Source organism: Schistocerca piceifrons, chromosome 2, assembly GCF_021461385.2.
Source record: "Schistocerca piceifrons isolate TAMUIC-IGC-003096 chromosome 2, iqSchPice1.1, whole genome shotgun sequence".
Taxonomy (NCBI): Eukaryota; Metazoa; Arthropoda; class Insecta; order Orthoptera; family Acrididae; genus Schistocerca; species Schistocerca piceifrons.
The window spans coordinates 1,013,630,579-1,013,650,477 of NC_060139.1; the positions used below are offsets into that span (position 1 = coordinate 1,013,630,579).

Here is a 19,899-nt window from a genome sequence, read left to right on the forward strand (position 1 = left end):
TTCTTTCTGTTTAATATAACATTACTGCCCATTACGAAACTTAGTCCGGCAGAGAATAAGCTGACGATGTAGCCACGCCATCTTGTACCAGGAAGGTTTTAATGACTTGTAACTATCAATTTACAAGGGGACAATTAGACCTGTTACACACGGATTTTGATGACTGTTCAGTATGTTATAGAGGAAATTGTCCTGAATACGGCTTTTCATATGACAACCTCTAGTTTCGGAGAAACTAGTTTTATGGTACCAACCATAAATTTAACGCGACTCATGTTTCGACCAAACGAGCGTAGCGCAGCGGCCAATGTTCACGCCTTCAGCTCTGGTGTTACGGGTGAGAATTCTGTCGGCATGTTTATTTTTTTTTTCAGTTTCATTGTACAGAATATCACTAAGTAGTATATCCCATGCAAAATTATTTTAAAATGTCATTTTTGTCCCATCAATTACATTAATATATCGATCATTACAGTCATCTTTCTTCAAATGTGTATTCCGTTTGTTACGTAATGGATTACAGATTCGTCTTCCTCGCCATCACTTTCTGTCGTAAAACGGAATTCCGGATGATACTTGTTGCAGAAGCAGCTGAAACGCAAATTTGTTGAGCACCATGCACATTTTACGAAATCTACTGCTTTGGAGAAACACAGATTTTTCAACAGCGATACCGAAAACCAATTTAATTTATACTCAAAAAAATTGTTCTCTCACTTCGATCAACTTCGATGTGAACCATGCGTATCTGATCAGTCCTGTGAAAGGAGGTGCACCACACTGATGTCGAATTAAATAATGTATTTTTGTGCAACCAACCCCTGAAGCGATTTCTCTATTACTCTTTATCAAGTCGAGAGCATTTTCAAATCTTTCGTGATAATTTTAGCTTGCCTGTTGCTGTGGCCGCCCATTCAGACATCGTAGCGCCTACTCCATCAGCATCCCACTTCACGTCCAACCAACACGGGATGCCTGCACCACAGGGCATATATTCACCAGGAAAACCTAAGTCGTCTTTGTTGTCAACACAAATATTTCCCGGCGGCCCAACACAACAAGAGGTCTCCACCAATAGCCGCCAGGGACCACTACCCGTTCGCAGAATCTGCAGAACAGCTTCACCAGAGGTTGCAGGAACTACTTTGCTACCCCAGACACGTGAACGTAAATAGTTCCAGCAGCTACATCCGCCAAACCGGTTTTATAGGGCGGCGCACTGGCGAAAACGTGCAGTTCGATGTACTGCTTGTAAGCATACAGAACTGCCACCCCGGCACTCACAGCCAAACGCCTCTTCTAGCTGGCCCATATCTTGAAGGTGGACGTGGTATGGTCGACATACATTTGAAATTGTAATATTGTTGGATTGTGATCTCTTCCCGTGACGAGTTGGCTCTTTCTGTTGTTATTTGTTATTGTATATTGGTGACGATCCGCAGTTGTGATCGAATCTGTTATTCTTTCTGGAGATTGCATTATTATTTCGTTTTGGTGAGTTCAATAAAATGTATTTGGACTTGTTTTCTATATTTCTATTCTGCTAGCGCAGACAGTTCACCTGTGAAAATCAGGTGGTCTAGATTTGGGTGAGATAATTTTTACAGTGTTACTGCATGTTTCTCTTTCATATAAAAAGATGTGGACGTAAGGACTCTAATTAGTCTGTCTTTCCCACGAACCAAGAATGTATGGAAAAATGCACGGGAAGGATTTGAACCCATCCTACCAGCACTGTAGCCGTGAACCTTAGCCGCCGCGCTACGCTCACTACGTCGCAGCAGGACCAAAGTTACAGGTATAGGCGGCACACAAAAAATTTCAGCATCGATCTTCTCAGAAAATAGGAGTCGCAGCATGAAAATCCGCAAGCCAGGTATTCAAGAAAGGTCACTCTACAATATATTTAGGACTCACCGAAATCCGCGTTTGACAGGTCTGATGGTCCCTTCTTAGCTTTACATGTTATGGCGTAAATATATATGAAATTGTAGTCGGTCACATACCTTCAGGGATGGATTCAGCGCTTGGTAAGCCAATAACCTGCACGTAAGAGTCCAGCGTCAGGGCGTACTGCAGTCTGAAGACGGCGATATCGTAAGGCCCGACGAGGCTACTAGTGCTGATGGACAGAAGGAAAGCAAACTACATGCCTGCAATAAGTGTAAGCACTAACAGTGTGTAACAAAGCGGTTCTTTGGAAATATTGAGTAGAAAAATCATTGACAAATAATAAAGTCGTTATCGTTGTTAAAGAACTCGTTAAGCGTGTTATTTAAGTTCAGATGGGAAGATATTGGACGTATGTGTATTATTCGCTGGTTGAGAATTCAGTGACGTCAGCTGTATTAGGTATGAATGTGTTACCTTTGTTGTTGCAGTTGCGGTCTTCAGTCCAGAGACTGCTTTGACGCAGATCTCCATGCTATCTATCCTGAGACTTCTCCCATTCATCTCTCGGTCTCTCTCCACAATTTTTACACTCCAGGCTTCCCTCCAGTACTAAATCGGTGATCCCTTGATGCCTCAGAATGTGTCCTACCAAACGATCCCGTCTTCTAGTCAAATTGTGCCCCAAATTCCTCTTCTCCACAATTATTCTATTCAGTACCTCCTCATTAGTTATATGATCCATCCACCTAATCTTCTGCATTCTACTGTAGCACAACATTTCGAAAGCTTCTTCTCTCTTCTTGTCTAAACTATTTATCGTCCATGTTTCACTTCGATACGTGGCTACGCTCCATACAAATACTTTTAGGAGAAAACTTCGTGACGCTTAAATCTATACTCGATGTTAACAAATTTCTCTTCTTCATAAACGCTCTCCTTGCCATCGCCAGTCTGCATTTTATATCCTCTCTAATTCGATCATCATCAGTTATTTTGCTCCCCAAACAGCAAGACTCATGTACTACTTTTAAGTGTCTCACTTCTTCATCTAAATCTCTCAGCATCACGTGATGTACTTAGACTACATTCCATTATGCTCGTTTTGCTTTTATTGGTATTCATCTTATACCCTCTTTTCAAGACACCGTCCATTCCGTTCACCTCCTCTTCCAGGTCCTTTGCTGTCTCTGATAGAATTACAATGTCGTCCGCAAACTTCAGTCTTTTTTTAATTACTTCTCCATGGATTTTAATTCCTACTTCAAATTTTTTTCTTTTCTTTCCTTTGCTGTTTTCTCAGTGTACAGCATCAGTAACAATGGGGACAGGCTGTACCCCTGTCTCATTCCTTTCTCGACCACTGCATCCCTTTCATGCACCTCGACTCTTATTACTGCCCTCTGGTTTCTGTAAAAATCGTAAATAACCTTTCGCTCCCTGTATTTTACCTCTGCCACCTTCAGAATTTTCAAGAGAGTATTCCAGTCAACATCGTCAAAAGCCTTCTCTAAGTCTACGCATGGTAGATGTGTAGGTTTGCCTTTACTTAATCTAACTTCTAAGACACGTCGTAGGGTCAGTATTGCTTCGCGCGTTCCATCATTTTTACGGAATCCAAACTGATCTTCCCCGAGGTCGGCTTATATCAGTTTTTCCATTCGTCTATAAAGAATTCGTGTTAATATTCTGCAGCCGTGACTTATTAAACTGATAGTTCGGTAATTTTCATATTAAAGTATGAAGTCTGAGGGTATTTCGCCTGTCTGATATATCTTCCTCACCAGAAGGTAGAGTTCTCTCATGGCTGGCTCTCTCAAGGCTATCAGTAGTTCTAATGGAATGTTGTCTACACCCGGGGCCTTGTATCGGCTTAGGTCTCTCAGAGCTCTGTCAGATTCTTCACGCAGTATCATATCTCCCATTTTACCCTCGTCTACGTCGTCTTCCATTTCCATAATAACGCCCTATCTCCCTTAAATAGACCCTATATATATCCCTTCCACCTTTCTGCCTTCTTCCTTTGCTTAGGACTGGTTTTCCATCTGAGCTCTTGATATTCATCCAGGTGGTTTTCTTTTCTCCTAAAGCCTCTTTAATTTTCCTGTAGACGGCATCTCTGTTTCCTGTAGTGATATATGCTTCTACATCCTTCCATTTGTCCTCTAGCCATCCCTGATTAGCCACTTTGCACTTCCTGTCGATCTCGTTTTCAGACATTCGTACTCCTTTTCACCTTCTTCATTTACGGAGTTTTCATATTTTCGCCTTTCATCAATTCAGTTCAATATCTCTTCTGTTATCCAAGGATATGGAACTGAAAAAGTGTATGTCGGTGTCTAGAGTCGCAGTTTATTTATTTTTCCACCTGGCTACCTGTTTCGGTACACATTACTATCCTCGGAGCATCATCTGGTACGCAGTCGTCACGCTAGTTTCCCGAGCATGTATGCCAATGGCCTGAGGATGGTAGAGTGGACCGAAACCGGTAGCCGCTCCGCAAATAAAATAAACTGTGACTCTGGACACAATTATATAACTTCACCACGAAAAGAAACTCGTGATGTACTGTACCTTTTCACCTATCAATAACATATTAAAGCTTGTGCCGGACCTAGACCTGCAGCAGAATTTCCCGTTTATGTCAAGCGGTTGGTTGCCTTCATCCTTTGGCTAGCCTCGCACGAGCACGGGACCAACAAAAACCTCCATACTTCTTACTGTCCACTATTAGAACAGTAATATGTGAAGTAACATATTTTCGAAACTAATTACCCGAAGTAACGGCGTTAACTGCGAGACAGCGATCGATACCTAAATTTTCTCTGCGATGATTCCACTAAGGTACGAAGCAACTTTTATTGTATTAAGTGTTTGGGTTCGTACCCCATACACTTATCCAAGGAAACAACCATTAATAAGTCTCTCTGCAATATATTACTACCATAATTTTATCTGGATACCCTATGTAATTGTTATGCGTTTAATCGACAGTGTTATCTGCTTTGTCGGTCTGTATTGTTCTCAAAGTTATTTCATATTTTATTAACGATTTTTCATTAATGCAAATGATAAGCATCAATGTAAAAAAAGTGTAGCAAATTTCATTTATTTAATGAATTCCGCTTATTTATGAGGTAGTATAATGAATGGATCAAGTTGAATTCTTGTTGTTTCCGTAATCGATTAATGTGTCTGTTAGATCTTCATAATTATTTATGTTCAGTAAATGACGGAAGTTAGCTGAGTGAAAACATGTTCTGACATGACGGCATTACGTTACATCAACATCTGCATTGTTTAAATGAACATCTACATCTAAATGACTGTTCTATAAATCATGCTTAAGCGCTTGGCAGAGGGTTCATCGCACCATCTTCACACTGTTTCTCTATTATTCCAATCTCGAACAGCGAGCGGAAAAATGAACACCTATATCTTTCAGAGTGAGCTCTGATTTGCCTTATTTTATTATGGTAATCGTTTATTCATATATAGGTCGGCGTCAACGAAATATTTGCACATTCGGAGGAGAAAGTTTGTGACTGAATTTTCGCGATAAGATTCCACCGCAACGAGAAACGCCTTTGTTTCAGTGATGTTCACCCCAAATCCTGTAACACGTCCGTGACACTGTCTCCCCTGTTACTCGATAATACAAAACGCGCTTCCCTTGTTTGAACTTTCTTAATATACTCCGCTAATCCTGTCTGGTAAGGATCCCACACCGCGCTGCAGTACTCCACAAGAGGACGGAAAAGTGTAGAGCAGGCATTTAGTATGATGTTTTATGCGTACCTCCGGATTTAAACGTGTATTTTCGCCAACATATCGAGGGTAAATTGAAGACACCACCAACTATAATTGTGTCGGTATGAAGCGTGTTTGAAATTAGACTCAAGTTTTCTTTAGACCTATCGGCTATAGTATCACCTCAGTTGGGTGAATGTGGGGTGGGGAGGGGGGGTAGGGGGGTGGGGGGAGGTGGTGTCGGTGTCGGTAAAAGGATCCAGTTATTATTTTATGCTGGTTGCCAAGAATGATCTCTATCCATACTGACTGACAGGATCTATCTACTTAAATTTCCCCACATGATAAACTAATTGTAACAGGCACAAATACGCCACTTCCAACTGTATTTACCCTTTCTTTTCCCAACACCGTTAAGTCCTCCGAAAATATTTCACCCGAGTTTATATCCAGCTTCAGCCAACTTTCGGTGTCTAAAACGATTTGGGCCTCAGTGCTTTCTATTAACACTTGGAGCTCTGGTATTTTTCTGACACAGTTACGACAATCTACAGGCGCTATAGTGACTGTTTCTAGATCTATGTTGTTCCTGTGTTTGAACTGCGCGCTTTGTGACTGATGCCCTCTTTGTGTTTCTCTGAAACCTTCTAACCTAAAGAACCGCACAGTCCACGTCACATCGTCCCCGCTACCTGTGAAGCGGACTACTGCGTGTAATGGTCTGATCAATATAGTCCCACCACCATATGGCGCAAGTCGACGAAGCTACAGTTTCACGGTCGTAAAACCGTCTGACCTTCTGATTCAGACCCTCCAGTCGCCTCTGTACCACAGGTTCGCAATCGGTCCTGTCGATATGCTGCAAATGGTAAGCTCTGCTTTTATGTTGTAATCGAAAATGACACTTTTTAACGCTTCAGATAACCACTCGAAACTAGAGAGAAGCTCTTCTGATCCAAAGCAATATATATCACTGCTAAAGACGTAAGCCACCACCCGCAGTATGCTGCACGAAGTGCTGTTCATCCGGAACGAATCGTTCTAATCTGGAATGACTCCAGCCAGTATGCATACGCAATGCACACTGGTTTCTTCACCTCTTTGGCAGACATAGCCCCAACAGCATCCATAATGGGCCTAACATTGGATCTCTCATCTGCCAACAGGACAAGTGACTGCATCTAACTGCGGAACATTGTCAGCCACAGGTAACACCTGGAATCTGTTTGTCAGACTAACTAGGGACGCCTTACGTTCGCCACCCCCGCCCCCCCCCCCTTCCCCCGCCGAGGCAATTCTTTCGCACCCTGTCACGCACCGAGGTGACCTTCCACGCCACCACTGATGATGGGTCAACCTCAATGCGAGCGATAGCTAGACTGGTCAGCGTACTTGCTGGGTCGTGCTGGACATCCGTTGGATCCCTAAGGTCGGCCCATTCACTGCGGCCTCAAGTTGTGTAACCGAAGACAACAAAGCCAGGAGACGACAGCAAAGTATCACCAACTCAGCTCACATAGGATGACATTATGAACTACTTCAAGAAATTTGGACTGACTTAGAAACTAAAGAAACTGTCCGAACCAGAATGATAAACAAAACAAGACGCATCGTCCTAAAGTGTCCTTGCTCTGTACACCTGAAAGTTTATGTTTTCACAGCGAGCTGTAACATGGACTGAACACTGCAGAGGAAAGACTGTCACTATGGATAAATGTTGACGACGTGCAAAATGTTTCGTTCAAAGCGTATGTTGCTCGAGAGTAAGAGAGAACAGAAGCTGGCCAATTACGACAACTTGCAATTATTATATATTTATGTTTTGTTGTATGGCATGAATTTATAATTGTGTATGTTCATATTGGCACTGTCAATGCGTAAAGGGAGAGAAAGAGAAGTAACAGAGGTTTTAAGATAGCAGTATATCGAATAAATAGACACGAGAAAAGTTTTATGAATGTTCAAATGGGAAGTAAAGAGTACATTGGAACAGTGTCAGTAGATTATTACCAAGGAGGTACAAAGGACGAACAGAGCTGTATATACGTTTGAAAAGACGTAGTATGAGATATTCATGTACACACACACACACACACACACGCACACACACACACACACACACACACACACAAGTACGCACTACAAGTATTCCAGTATGCTCTGTATGATGACGTTAAAACATTTTCCATTAAGACAAAGTATAGTTTTTCAGCACGTCACCATCGTTTCTTCATGAGATTACCTTACCTGGAGCCATGTGCAGTTTGTACTACAAGATAGCCGTAGTTTGCGTTGAGGGATCCAGATGTAGTGTTCTTTTTTTTTTTTTTAAATAAAATAAAAGGAAAGACCTTAGTCAGCAAGGACGTGTTGCAATGGTGAAGTCGTAGTTCAGCTAAATTATTTTGTGGAATGATGACATATACTTCTAATGCAGAGACTTGCAGTGGAATATACTTACTCATTGTACTCAGGGTATGGGATCTGTTCTATTACCGGGACGTATTGCTCTGTGCTTGAATTACTGCTGATGTTGTATGCTCCAGCCACTGCCTGTCAACACAACGGGTACATGAGATTAGTATTGCGAATCTTACAGCAACCTACAAAAATATCGTAGAGTATTCAGACACATGGTTAGAAAATATTTCTTAAAGGAAATCATGACACTGTCATCTCATTTGTGAAGAATTTGTGCGGAAGTGTTTCAGACGTATGAACTGCTTTCACAGTCTGACCAAGTTGTCTTGTTTTCGAAATATCTCTTCATCATAAATATTAAAAAATTCGGAGTAGTTGAATAATGACAAAACTGCAGGACAATGGTTTTGCTTTTTAGACATTGCTGTTCAATATGTAGAAAAGTTGAAAGTCAACAGTGAAAATAGTAACGTCAAAATTGTAAATAAATATTCAGTGAGAGTGGAGAATTTAAGGTTCCCACATAAGAATTTTAAGGGTAATTTGTACACTGCTTTGTAGGATCAACATGTACTTTGCATCCAAAAAAGAATAGGAGTTTATACAACAGTTGTAAGGTGAGAAGAATAATAATTTGTAGTTCCAAACACTGTTACATTAAAGCTCATAAATTTACGGTTCTTATACTCTTCAGATCAAAATTTTAGAGAAGAAGACCATACTTTGCCCTGAAGATGACTGATATGGTCCAAATCACTAATCCTAAAAACAAATGCAGAATGTGATTCTGGACGGAACTATAAGCTATTTTAATAATTGTCATCGTCTAACGAAAAAAGTGTACTTTAAAAATATTACATTAAAGTATATAATCCTGCGAAAAGTGAAATTAAGACAGGAAAGTAACGGAAAATTTGTCTTGAAGTAAAGTAATAAATTACGACGGTAGTTAGAGGCGTACATATGGAGACTGAGTAGGGATTAAGGCACCGTGATTTTATGATGTTTTATATATAAAGGAAGCAGCAACTTTCTTCTCCAAGTAATTATTCTGTTATGTAACGGGAGAGGTTATTCCATAGTAGGTGTCTTGTCACGTAAAGAGACTTTAGGTAAGCGATAGTGCTTTCTCGAGACGCAACAGACGGAGGGAGAGCAAAGGCGGGGCAGATAAGTTATTTTATTTAGAATACATTGTAGATCAGCAGGCTGTATGTGGTAACTAGGTGACCGTGTAGCCCTGTTAAACACCCGTAAGCTTTTGGCTAAGTTCTCCTTCATCTTATAATTACATACTCTGGCCGCAATCAGTTAACAGGTTCAGTATCAAAATTATCCATTTGTGTTTCATGTTCTTTATTTGGTTTTCCAACAAACTTAAATTACACTTGTTGTCGACACACATTATGTAAACTGAGCTTTCTTCTATGCACTGTGTGTCAGTGTTAACTGACTGTGAGCCGTAGTGCACCTTTTCTGGACACCAGCTCTTTGGCACGATACTATCGATTACCCGGGTGTACTAGGATCTTTGTCGCTATTGTGATCTCTTTGTGGCTCTTCTCTTTAAGTCAGTCTTGGTGATTATAATGTGACGCCTTGCTTAAGAAGCAAGCTATGTGTGATTTTGGTATTGTCTTAAATATGGCCACGTGTTGATTGTCTCTTATCTGTTTTATGAATGTTGTCTTGAATAAATTGTAAATTTTTTGCTTTGGTAGTTGTTGTTTTTAAGGAGTGACATTATAGGGGCCTTGACCTCGCATTCTAAGTGTACCCCTCAACCCGACTTCCTCAGCCACAGGCTGCTGCCGAAGGTATTCAGTCGATGACTTGATAGTGTTTAATATTTCTTGAACTTGGAGAAACTCGTATAGTTTGCTAAAGGTCACCGATGTTTGCGTTCGAATGCCGTTGGAGCTGTCGCAATATATGTTTAATCTCGTTGCCACGACTCTCGATTTCTGTTCTTCAGTTGCGGCGTTGACGTAAGTTTTCCACACATAACGGAGGACTTCGTTTTACATTACATGTACGAAGCGACATTTTGATGCGCACGGAAATATTGTTTGCAATAACTAGAAACAGTTTTTAAACGAAAATTCATTTACTTGTTTTTTAGCGATAGCTTTAGGCAGTAATCAACGTCGAAGAATTTGTTACTAGAACAGAGAACTGGAATCCGTTCAGGGTCAGAAATGGTAGGAGAAAGTAGCCGAAAAGAGTAGTTGCACCGGGGAACTCACTGCTTTGTGTTGGCGATAGGTGGTGGATAGACACAGGGACCCATCTGCGGTCTTATCAAAAGTAGCTGACACACCTGTGTAATGTACAACTGAACACTAAACTTCACGAGAGGCGACCCACATGAATAAAAAGAGTATTGTGCTATCTGCACTAAAGCAGTAACAGGTTAACGGGTCGGTCAGCAAAGCCCATTGACTCCTAACGTGTATTACCCATTCGAAGTCATCGGAGTACAGATCCATCAGGGACATTTCAACGCTTCTAACGCTACCATGGTCTAAGAATAACGTCTTTGAGTAGAAATTAAAAAGTCTTCGGTGTCGGATGAAGGAGCGGGCAGAGTTTCAGGGCACTGCCTTACCCTTGTGTCGGGGAACTGCGCCTGAAAGGCAGAAGAATTAGCAATGGTCAAGGGCATGAGGATGCAGAAGACAATGGATACCAGAGAATAAAAGAGACATGATGTGTATCCGCATGACATGTAGCATGTAATTGAAAAAGTGCCACGATGATCTCTCCACTGGGAAGAGATTCCGAAATAGTCCCTCACTCGGATCTCGGGGAGGGGACTGCCAAGGCGAAGGAACCATGAGAAAAAGATGGAACAACCAACGAAAGGATAACCTTCTACGTGTCGGGGCGTGGAATGTCAGAAGCTTGAACATGGTAGGGAAGCTAGGAAATCTGAAAAGGGAAATGGTAAGGCTCAACCTGGATACAGCAGAGGTCAGCGAAATGAAATGGAAAGAAGACAAGGATTTCTGGTCCGATGACTATGGGGCAATATCAACAGCAGCAGAAAATGGTGTATCTAACAGTGGTACGAGTCGTTATGAGTGAAACGTAGGGCAGAGAGTATGTTGATGTGGACGGTTCAGTGATAGGCTTGTTCTTATCAGAATCGCCAGCAAACCAACACCGCTGACGATAGTTCAGGTATACATGCCGACGTCGCAAGCTGAAGATGAAGAGACAGAGAAAGTGTATGAGGATAGAAAGGATAATACAGTACGAAAACTGAGACGAAAATCTAATAGTTATAGGTCACTGGAACACAGTTGTAGAGGAAGGAGCAGGGGAAACGGTTACAAGAGATTGTGGGTTTACAGTAGGAAAGGAAGAGGAGAAAGACTAATTGTATTCTTCAAAAAATTTCAGCTAATATTAGCGAACACTCTGTTCAAGAATCGCAATATGAGGAGATATACTTGCAAAAGGGCCGGAAATACAGAAGGTTTCAGTTAGATTACATCATGGTCAGACAGAGATTTCGAAATGAGATAATGGATTGTAAGGCGTACCCCGGAGCAGAGGCTGACTCAAGTCACAGTTTAGTAATTTGAAGAGTAGGCTGAAGTAAAAAAGTACTAGTGAGGGAAAATGAATCCACAAAGAAGTGGAATACGGAAATAGCAAGGAATGAGTGAATATTTGTGAAGTTCTCTGAGGTTGCAGATATTGCGATAATGAATAGCACCGTAGGCAGATCAGTTCAAGGGGAATGGACATCTCTGAAAAGAGCAATCACAGAAGCTGGAAACGAAAACGGAGGTACTAGGCAGGTAACTGTGAGGAAATCATTGGTATCAAAAGAAATGCTTCAGCTGAGGGACGAATGAAGGAAGCACAAAAATATTCAGGAAAATTCAGGAATGCAAGTCACTTAGGAATGAAAAAAAAATACGAAATGCAAGGAAGCTAAGGCGAAATGGTTCCATAAAATATTTGAGGAAATCGGAAAAGAAATGATTGTAGAAAGGACTGGTTCAGCATATAGAAAAGTCGAAAAAACGTCCGGTGAAATTAAAAGCATGGACGATAGCATTAAGACTGCGGTGGGAATCCCACTGTTAAATGTAGAGGAGAGAGCTGATAGGTGGAAAAAGTAGGCTGAAGGCCTCTGTGAGTGGAGGACTTGTCTCATGAAGTGAGAGAAGAAACAAGAGTCGATAGGGAAGAGATAGGGACTTCAGAATTGGTATCGTAATGTAAAAGATGTTTGGAAGACAAGAGCAAGTAAAGCAGAAGTGGTAGCTAAATTTACATCAGATATTTATAAATAAACTAGCGTTCTACATCTTTATTCTTCATTTCCGCATAATTACAGCCTGCTGCCGCTTGAGGAGTTCGAACAGTAGCGTGTAACTTGCTGGGGTGCAACCTTACAATGACGTTGCGTGAGAAACAGCGTGCTGTAAGCAGATTTCCAATTAGAAGAGTTCGTCCACATATGGAGCGCTCTCTCCTTCGACATGACAACGCCAGGCCACATACAAAGGCTGCGACAGCTGCAACAATCCGACGCTTTGGGTTAACTGTCACCGATCACCCTCTGTACAGCTCCGACATGCCCTCATCTAATTTTCATCTGTTCCCAGAGCTTAAAGAACACCTTCCACTACTTCAATTTGAGGCTGATAATGCGATGCAAGCATAAGTGATACTGTGGATTCGTCAACAAAGTCAGGCATCCAGGAGTGACGGTACGAACAAATTGGTCTCTCGTGTTCGTCGCCATGGTAACTATATTGAGAAATAAATATATAAATAGGAATAATAAGCATGTAGAATGTTAATAACGTTTGTTTTATTAAAAAGCGTTAATAGGTTTCACGTAAAACATTCGGTGACATTAATTTTCAGCACGCTGTTCTATAGTCATTAACGAATTCGTAATAAGTAATCCATCACAATTTTAAATGAATATTGATGTTCCTACCTACAACATTAGAGGAAAGTTACCTTTATTACCCATTATTAGAGGTGTCAGTGGCTCAAAAAGGAGTTCAGTATAGAGCAACAAAAATATTGGATCATTTCCCCAATAACATAAAACGTCTAACAGTTGAGCTAATAAAATACGATTTTTAATGACGTTATTGGAAACCCAGCGACCAGTATTGAAATTCATGAGAAACAATCAGTCTTGATCGCAAAAAAATATTTTTTAATACTGTATTTTAATGGTTATCTGTTTCAATCTCGACGATCGTTAGACCATTATATGTCTCCCTCGGTTGTATATAGAGAAGCCGAGCGGAGGGACATTCGATGAGTGAGTCTCTTGATATACATTCGTGCACCGCTCGGTTTGCTAGCGCACCGCCTACGGAGACATGTAAAGGTCTGATGATTAACTTGGAGATTGAAACTGATAACCATTAAAATAAAAAATTTAAAAAAATATTTTGCGATCAAGAGTGATTAATTCTTTTAAAAATAATGTGTTCGGCAATGTTATGACTAATCTCAAATACACATTCTGTAAATTGACTCCTTTCATTTGGATAAAAGAATCATTCAAATGATGTATGGAACATGTAACTAACTAATTAATTAAGTAACTACCTATCTACTTTGCGGATCATGATATATTCAATTGCGAATCTCTGATCATGTAATTACTGACTAATACGTTTTTACATTTTGTGAAGTACAGAGCGTCATATAAATCTACGTTACCATTTTGTTGTTGATTTCTTTTTCTCAAATTTTGACTTAAGATTTTCACAGTTATTATCGAAGAACACTTTAATACATTACAACAACACTTTGATACATTACCTGCAAAACGTTATAAATGAGTAACGTTATACTTCCGCGAGAGACAATGCAAATTATCCCTGCATCTGCGGAAGACTCTCTATGCACAGTGATGTACTGTGTTCGCCGATCAAGAAGGTTAGAATAGTGTCACAAGATAGGCCTGGTTTTACCATATCCCATTACTTATTTTACTGGGCGTCAGGATGGTTCAGAATCTAAGGGCTTTGGGATTGAAGGGGGTGGAAAAATGATTCAGTTTTGCTACCTTTGCTGCTTAGAAGTTCCTGTGTGAAGAGCGTTTGCTGTGTGAAGAGCGGTTCCTCTTTGTGGAATCCGTTTTGTTTGCCAGGAAGAACGTCATCTTACTCCAGATGCGTCACAGTAAAAGGTAACCACCAATGAATCAAGACTTATACTGAAGATTGTATTGTATGGCTTTCAAACTACTCGGGGAATAAAAGAATGTAAACGACGAACGTCAAGGAGTTGTGAAAGGCGTCTCGAGGAAATAACTGAGCATAGTTACACCTGTTGAGAAACTTCATCCTGCGACCCTAGAGAGGGTTGAGGTAAACCCTTGCCAAGATTCTATTCTTGCTGCAGCAAATGCCATCTATTACGTTGAAAACTGTTGCCATTGCGCTTAGCAGCCTATAAAATGTTGTTGTGACTGGTGTAGACGCGTTCGACGCCGTCCAGCGCTCAGAATACTGTCTGGTCCATTGCTGGGGTTGCGCTTATGGGCCGCCACCGTAAAAAAACTAAACTTTATTGCCGTAAGGGTTGCCTGACGGCAGGGAGTCGTAACGGGAGACGTTGGCCTCTGTTCAGTCTTTGGACGACGTTCCTATCCTCAGTTTGTTCCTCTAGACTATCTCTACAAACCACTGAAGTATGCCGATGTTGGGTTGGTTTCCTATGTACACTACCCAATCTTAGCGTCCCTATAAAATTAAAACTACCCTTTCAGTAAGATATATAATGTATCTATTCTGTTCTGATCTAGAAACCTTTATGAAGACTATGACGCAGAGTATTTCTCATTGTGTCACATGTTAGTGTTTCTTCCCACTCCATTCGCGAATCGTATGCTACAAAAGAACTTACATTCCGCTATGCGCTCTGTACATAGTCTGATATAGTTTTTGCGACTCCTAAGATCCGTGGTTGGTTGCGGTTCTACGAACTTGTAAGGAATCCCTTATCTGCACGTAAGAGCGCATTTTATTTCCAGTTTTGTTATTTCACATAATATGTGAAGTGGATGTATCAACACTGCAGTATGTACGGATCAAGGATTGAGCAGCAAGTTCCCACGCTGACTAGCAGAGGTGGTTGGCCACCTGATGTTTTCCGAGACAGTGGGATGAGATGCCACAGCGAAAATCACTCGTGACGTCAGCAAAGAGATACGTAGGGAAAGTACATTTTTTTTTTTTAAGAAAACCTCTGTTAAACGTAACATAGATGCCACAATGTGAAAGATACCTCACTACCGCGCTACTGCCCTCTAGACTACGTGAAACGTGGCAACAAGGACTTGAGCACACCATCAGTTGCTTACGTTTTAAGGAGCTTTTTTGCATTCGCAACTCGCTTGACGTAATCGCCTTATGAGCCAAATGCATACGAATTTGATCAACAACGTACGCGGTTCACGTTGAGCACAGTTAGACCTTGACACTCAACTAGAAGTTTACATCAGTGACACCAGATGGTAGCACACTGCGTCAGAATTTCATCCCTGTTCGCTAGACGTAAATACTGCTACATGATAGACACTCCTCAGATATGCTAATTTAATCACTATATACAGTAGTAAAATTAGATAGGACGTCAGTATATGTTCAAGTTTTACTCATAGTAAAGTTATTTTGTAGGTTTCTGAATGAGCTGTGGTATAGTAAGTTATGCTTTTCATCATACAGTAATCCACTTGAGGCGCTGACAAGGTGAACTCCCATGACACCTCTGCCCCCCCCCCCCCCCCAAATTTCCAGATTTAGTGGTAAAAGGGTTCAGTGAACAACCCAGTGAATAGCCCCAGAGAACAGCCCTCCTGAAACTGAACACAGGAACACAGGTCAAATCAAGCATGAAAATAGGAAGAAGGTGTACTGAACTATGAAAAATGAAGAATAATAGGAACAGTGAACGGTCCAACAACGTGTGCAGTATAGAGCAACCTCATAGGCGAGTAGCGTCGTAGTTCAGTGATTGTGACGTTGAGCTTCCATGGCTGCAAGCCGAGTTCGAAACTGCATTGACCCATTTTTGTTTTTCACTGTAATGAAATTTGTTTCTGTGCGGTGGTGTAACGTCCGTCTGCAACGGCAGGATGCAAGACATAACGACCGCTGATTCTGCACAACTACTCTATTAGCAGCCGAAATTAAGTGGATTTCAAATGGAAACCGCAAACGATTGATAACAAGGCGACAAGTCAATCGTATCCTCCACCGGGAAACACGTCTGGTGCGTCATACATGGTATTAGTGACAATACGTCTATCCTGTGATACCAATCTGTTACCGTCACACCTGGTAAGTGAGTGAGACATGCCTCCCTGCCCGATTTAGGTGTTCGTATGAATATGAATGCAATCATTCTCAAGGAAATGATGGAGACAGCCCGCATCTCGTGGTCTTGCGGTAGCGTTCTCGCTTCCCACGCCCGGGTTCCCGGGTTCGATTCCCAGTGGGGTCAGGGATTTTGTCTGCCTCGTGATGGCTGGGTGTTGTGTGATGTCCTTAGGTTAGTTAGGTTTAAGTAGTTCTAAGTTCTAGGGGACTGATGACCTAAGATGTTAAGTCCCATAGTGCTCAGAGCCATTTGAACCATTTTTTGAATGATGGAAACATAATTGTTGGTCACAAAAGCTGCAACAAATGAACACAACAGTTTCTCAATCACACAGTTTCTCTGTACTCAGTCAAAATAAATGTTTTAACGTTTTTGAAGTTGCGTTCCGTTTTGGAAGTTCCGACCCTCGAATTCCTTTGTTGTAACATAGTTCGCACCCGCTTATTTGTTGATGTCACAGTGACCACTTACCCACGACAGCACGGTTGTTCACATTCGCTCTATATTGCACTTGTTAAGCTTGGACCTCTACGTTGAGTCTATTTTAAATGCTAATAGGAAAGTAAACCTCTGAGGACAGATCGCGAGTCGTGCTTGCCCGTCAAAAACTGAACACTGATCAAGCATGAAAACAGGAATAAATTGTACCAAACAGTCGCCAGAGAACTTACCCGCGAACGACAAAGGTCCGGAGTTCGAGTCTCGGTCCGGCAAACAGTTTTAATTTGCCAGGAAGTTTCATATTAGCGCACACTCGACTGAAGAGTGAAAATTTCATTCTGGGAACAGAAAATTAGCTCACAAGGGAAAGTTAGCCGCAAAAACCGTTCCTTTGATTGAGAGACTGACGAAATCAAATAAGCGTGACCACAAGCGAGCATTTAACAAGAAAAGTCTACAGACGGCACAACTTGCTGTGTGGGTGCGGCGTAAGAATATTTGATTTTCAGCCCCGAAGTAAATTCGTGGACTGATATCTCTTAGAGATCGTGTACATTCGTCTGAGAAAAATGGAAAAACACCAAAACTTTCACTTACACAAAAATGCGAAATTGGGAGTTGCGAAAGCCTACACATTATTTCGCTATTGCCCTAAACTGTAGACCGAGCGAGGTGGCGCAGTGGTTAGACACTGGACTCGCATTCGGGAGGACGACGGTTCAATCCCGCGTCCGGCCATCCTGATTTAGGTTTTCCGTGATTTCCCTAAATCGCTCCAGGCAAATGCCGGGATGGGTCTTTTCAAAGGGCACGGCCGACTTCCTTCCCCGTTCTTCCCTAATCCGATGAGACCGATGACCTCACTGTCTGGTCTCCTTCCCCAAAACAACCAACCAACCCTAAACTGTACTTAGTTATGCACAAAGCAACAAAATTCCGTAAAAACTATTGTTTGTTTTGTCAGATAAGTTATGCATCTTATTATTATTATTATTATTATTATTATTATCACCATTAATGTTAGTATTATTCGCAGTCGCATACTCATGAGCCATCACTGACACTGATTGTGATTATTAAGAAATGTTTGCTAACAAAAGTTATCTTTTGTCACTCAGACATTACGAGGAGTCTACGAGTCATAAATGCTATCTTTCGGTTATTTTACAATGCCAGGAAACGCTAATATTAATAAAGAAACTAATAACTTCGGCACAACCGAAGATGTACGATCGTATACGAAGTACACAGACTGTACGCTCAAGTTATGCACTGGGCGCCATAGTCGTGACCCGTCAATACGATGCCATTTGATCTTGTCATGCAGTAGACCATGGTTTCGTTCCGTTAATAGTTAGTTTATGATCAGTGCGAACAAGTTCATTTTACGGTGTTTGTTAAACAAACGCACCGTAACGTCATCAAGTGTTAAAACTATTTTCACAAAAAATAAACTTCTTCCCGCTTTATTACGTAAAACATTGACAGTAGTGTCGCACTTTCAGAATCCAACGGCGCTGTTACGGCTTTACAAGGAGACATAAAACTACGAAGAGCATTTCCACATTACAGGTAGGAAAAATTCGTAATCGGTGGCTGCCTAAGTCAGTTGAAGGGCGTACTGGCTTAATAATCGCAAAACTCGCTTGGGAAAGCTTAGGCAGTTATACTGTACGCCACTTATGCCACTGTCTACGGATTCACCGGCTAAACAATGATTTTTTGGAGGTTTGGTACGAATTGGGGGGGTTGCAAAATTTGTAAATTGACTTTCATTATTTAGCTGAAATCCGTCCTCAAGCTTACTTTTGGACTTAGCAAAATCTCTTTAGTGAATATTGTCCATACTTGAAGAAGGACTGAAAGAGTGCGGAATGAAAATAAACACAAAGAAAACTAAGATGATGAGATTATGTGGCAAAGAAGATATGAAAATGAAACCGAATGAAAGTGAAAGTGAACAGGTTGCACAGTTTAGATATTTGGAGAGCATGATGACATCCGGGCGAGTGGAAAATTGCAGTGGTAAAGCAAACTTTCTAATGAAAGCAAAGCTCATTATGCAGCAAACTAGCGTTGGCTTCCGAAGGTCCGTAAAGGTACTCACAGATTAGGCAGTTGTCTGCAAGAAGGCAGAAACACAAGAGCACTGTGATGTCCTTCAGACGATTGACAATTGGTCCACGGACTTGCAGTTGACCCTGAACGTAAATATATCTAACAAATGGCTCTGAGCACTATAGGACTTAACATGTGAGGTCATCAGTCCCATAGAACTTAGAACTACTTAAACCTAACTAACCTAAGAACATCACACACATCCATGCCCGAGGCAGGATTCGAACCTGCGACCGTAGCAGTCGCGCGGTTCCGGACTGCGCGCCTAGAACCGCTAGACCACCGTGGCCGGCTATATGTAACACGTTGCGCTTACATGGTAGAAGAAATTCACTACTGTACAACTACAGAGGAGATAACATACTACCAAAAACATTGTCTACCGTAAGATATCTAGGAGTAACCATCTTGAGACACATTAAGTAGAACGACCACATAAAACAAATGGTAGGAAAATCGGGTGCTGGACTGTGATTCATAGGAAAAAATCTTAAGAAAGTGTAACTAATCCATGGAAGAACGACAATATGCAGCAGAATTTTGGAACATGTATTGTGTTCGAACATTAAGAATTACCACGAAGAGAACGGTCCATTGACAAACACTCAACACGGATTTAGAAAACATCGTTCTTGTGAAACACAACTAGCTCTTCACTCGCACTATGTATTAGTGCTGTTGACAAGGGATTTCAAATTGTTTCCGTATTTCTAGATTTTCAGAAGACTTTTGACACTGTATCTCACAAGCGGCTTGTAGTCAAATTGCTTGCTAATGGAATATCGTCTCAGTTGTGTGACCGGAAACGTTGAGTAAATTAAAGGTGATTTATGGCATTCCCCAAGCTATTTACATTGGCTCTCTGTTGTTCCTAACTGTATAAACGATGTAGGTGACAATGTA

The 19,899-nt window shown here is 41.3% G+C and overlaps 1 protein-coding gene across 1 annotated transcript in view; it reads right to left on the reverse strand.

The window, feature by feature from the left end:
• LOC124776069 (chymotrypsin-like elastase family member 1) overlaps positions 1 to 19,899 on the reverse strand; it is a 35,701-nt gene that overhangs the window by 13,549 nt on the left and 2,253 nt on the right. Inside the window, exons 3-4 of the mRNA XM_047250912.1 lie at positions 8,102 to 8,193; positions 2,007 to 2,122 (exon numbers count right to left, since the gene is read on the reverse strand). Coding sequence (XP_047106868.1) covers positions 2,007 to 2,122; positions 8,102 to 8,193 — 208 coding nt within the window. The remainder of the gene's footprint in view (positions 1 to 2,006; positions 2,123 to 8,101; positions 8,194 to 19,899) is intronic.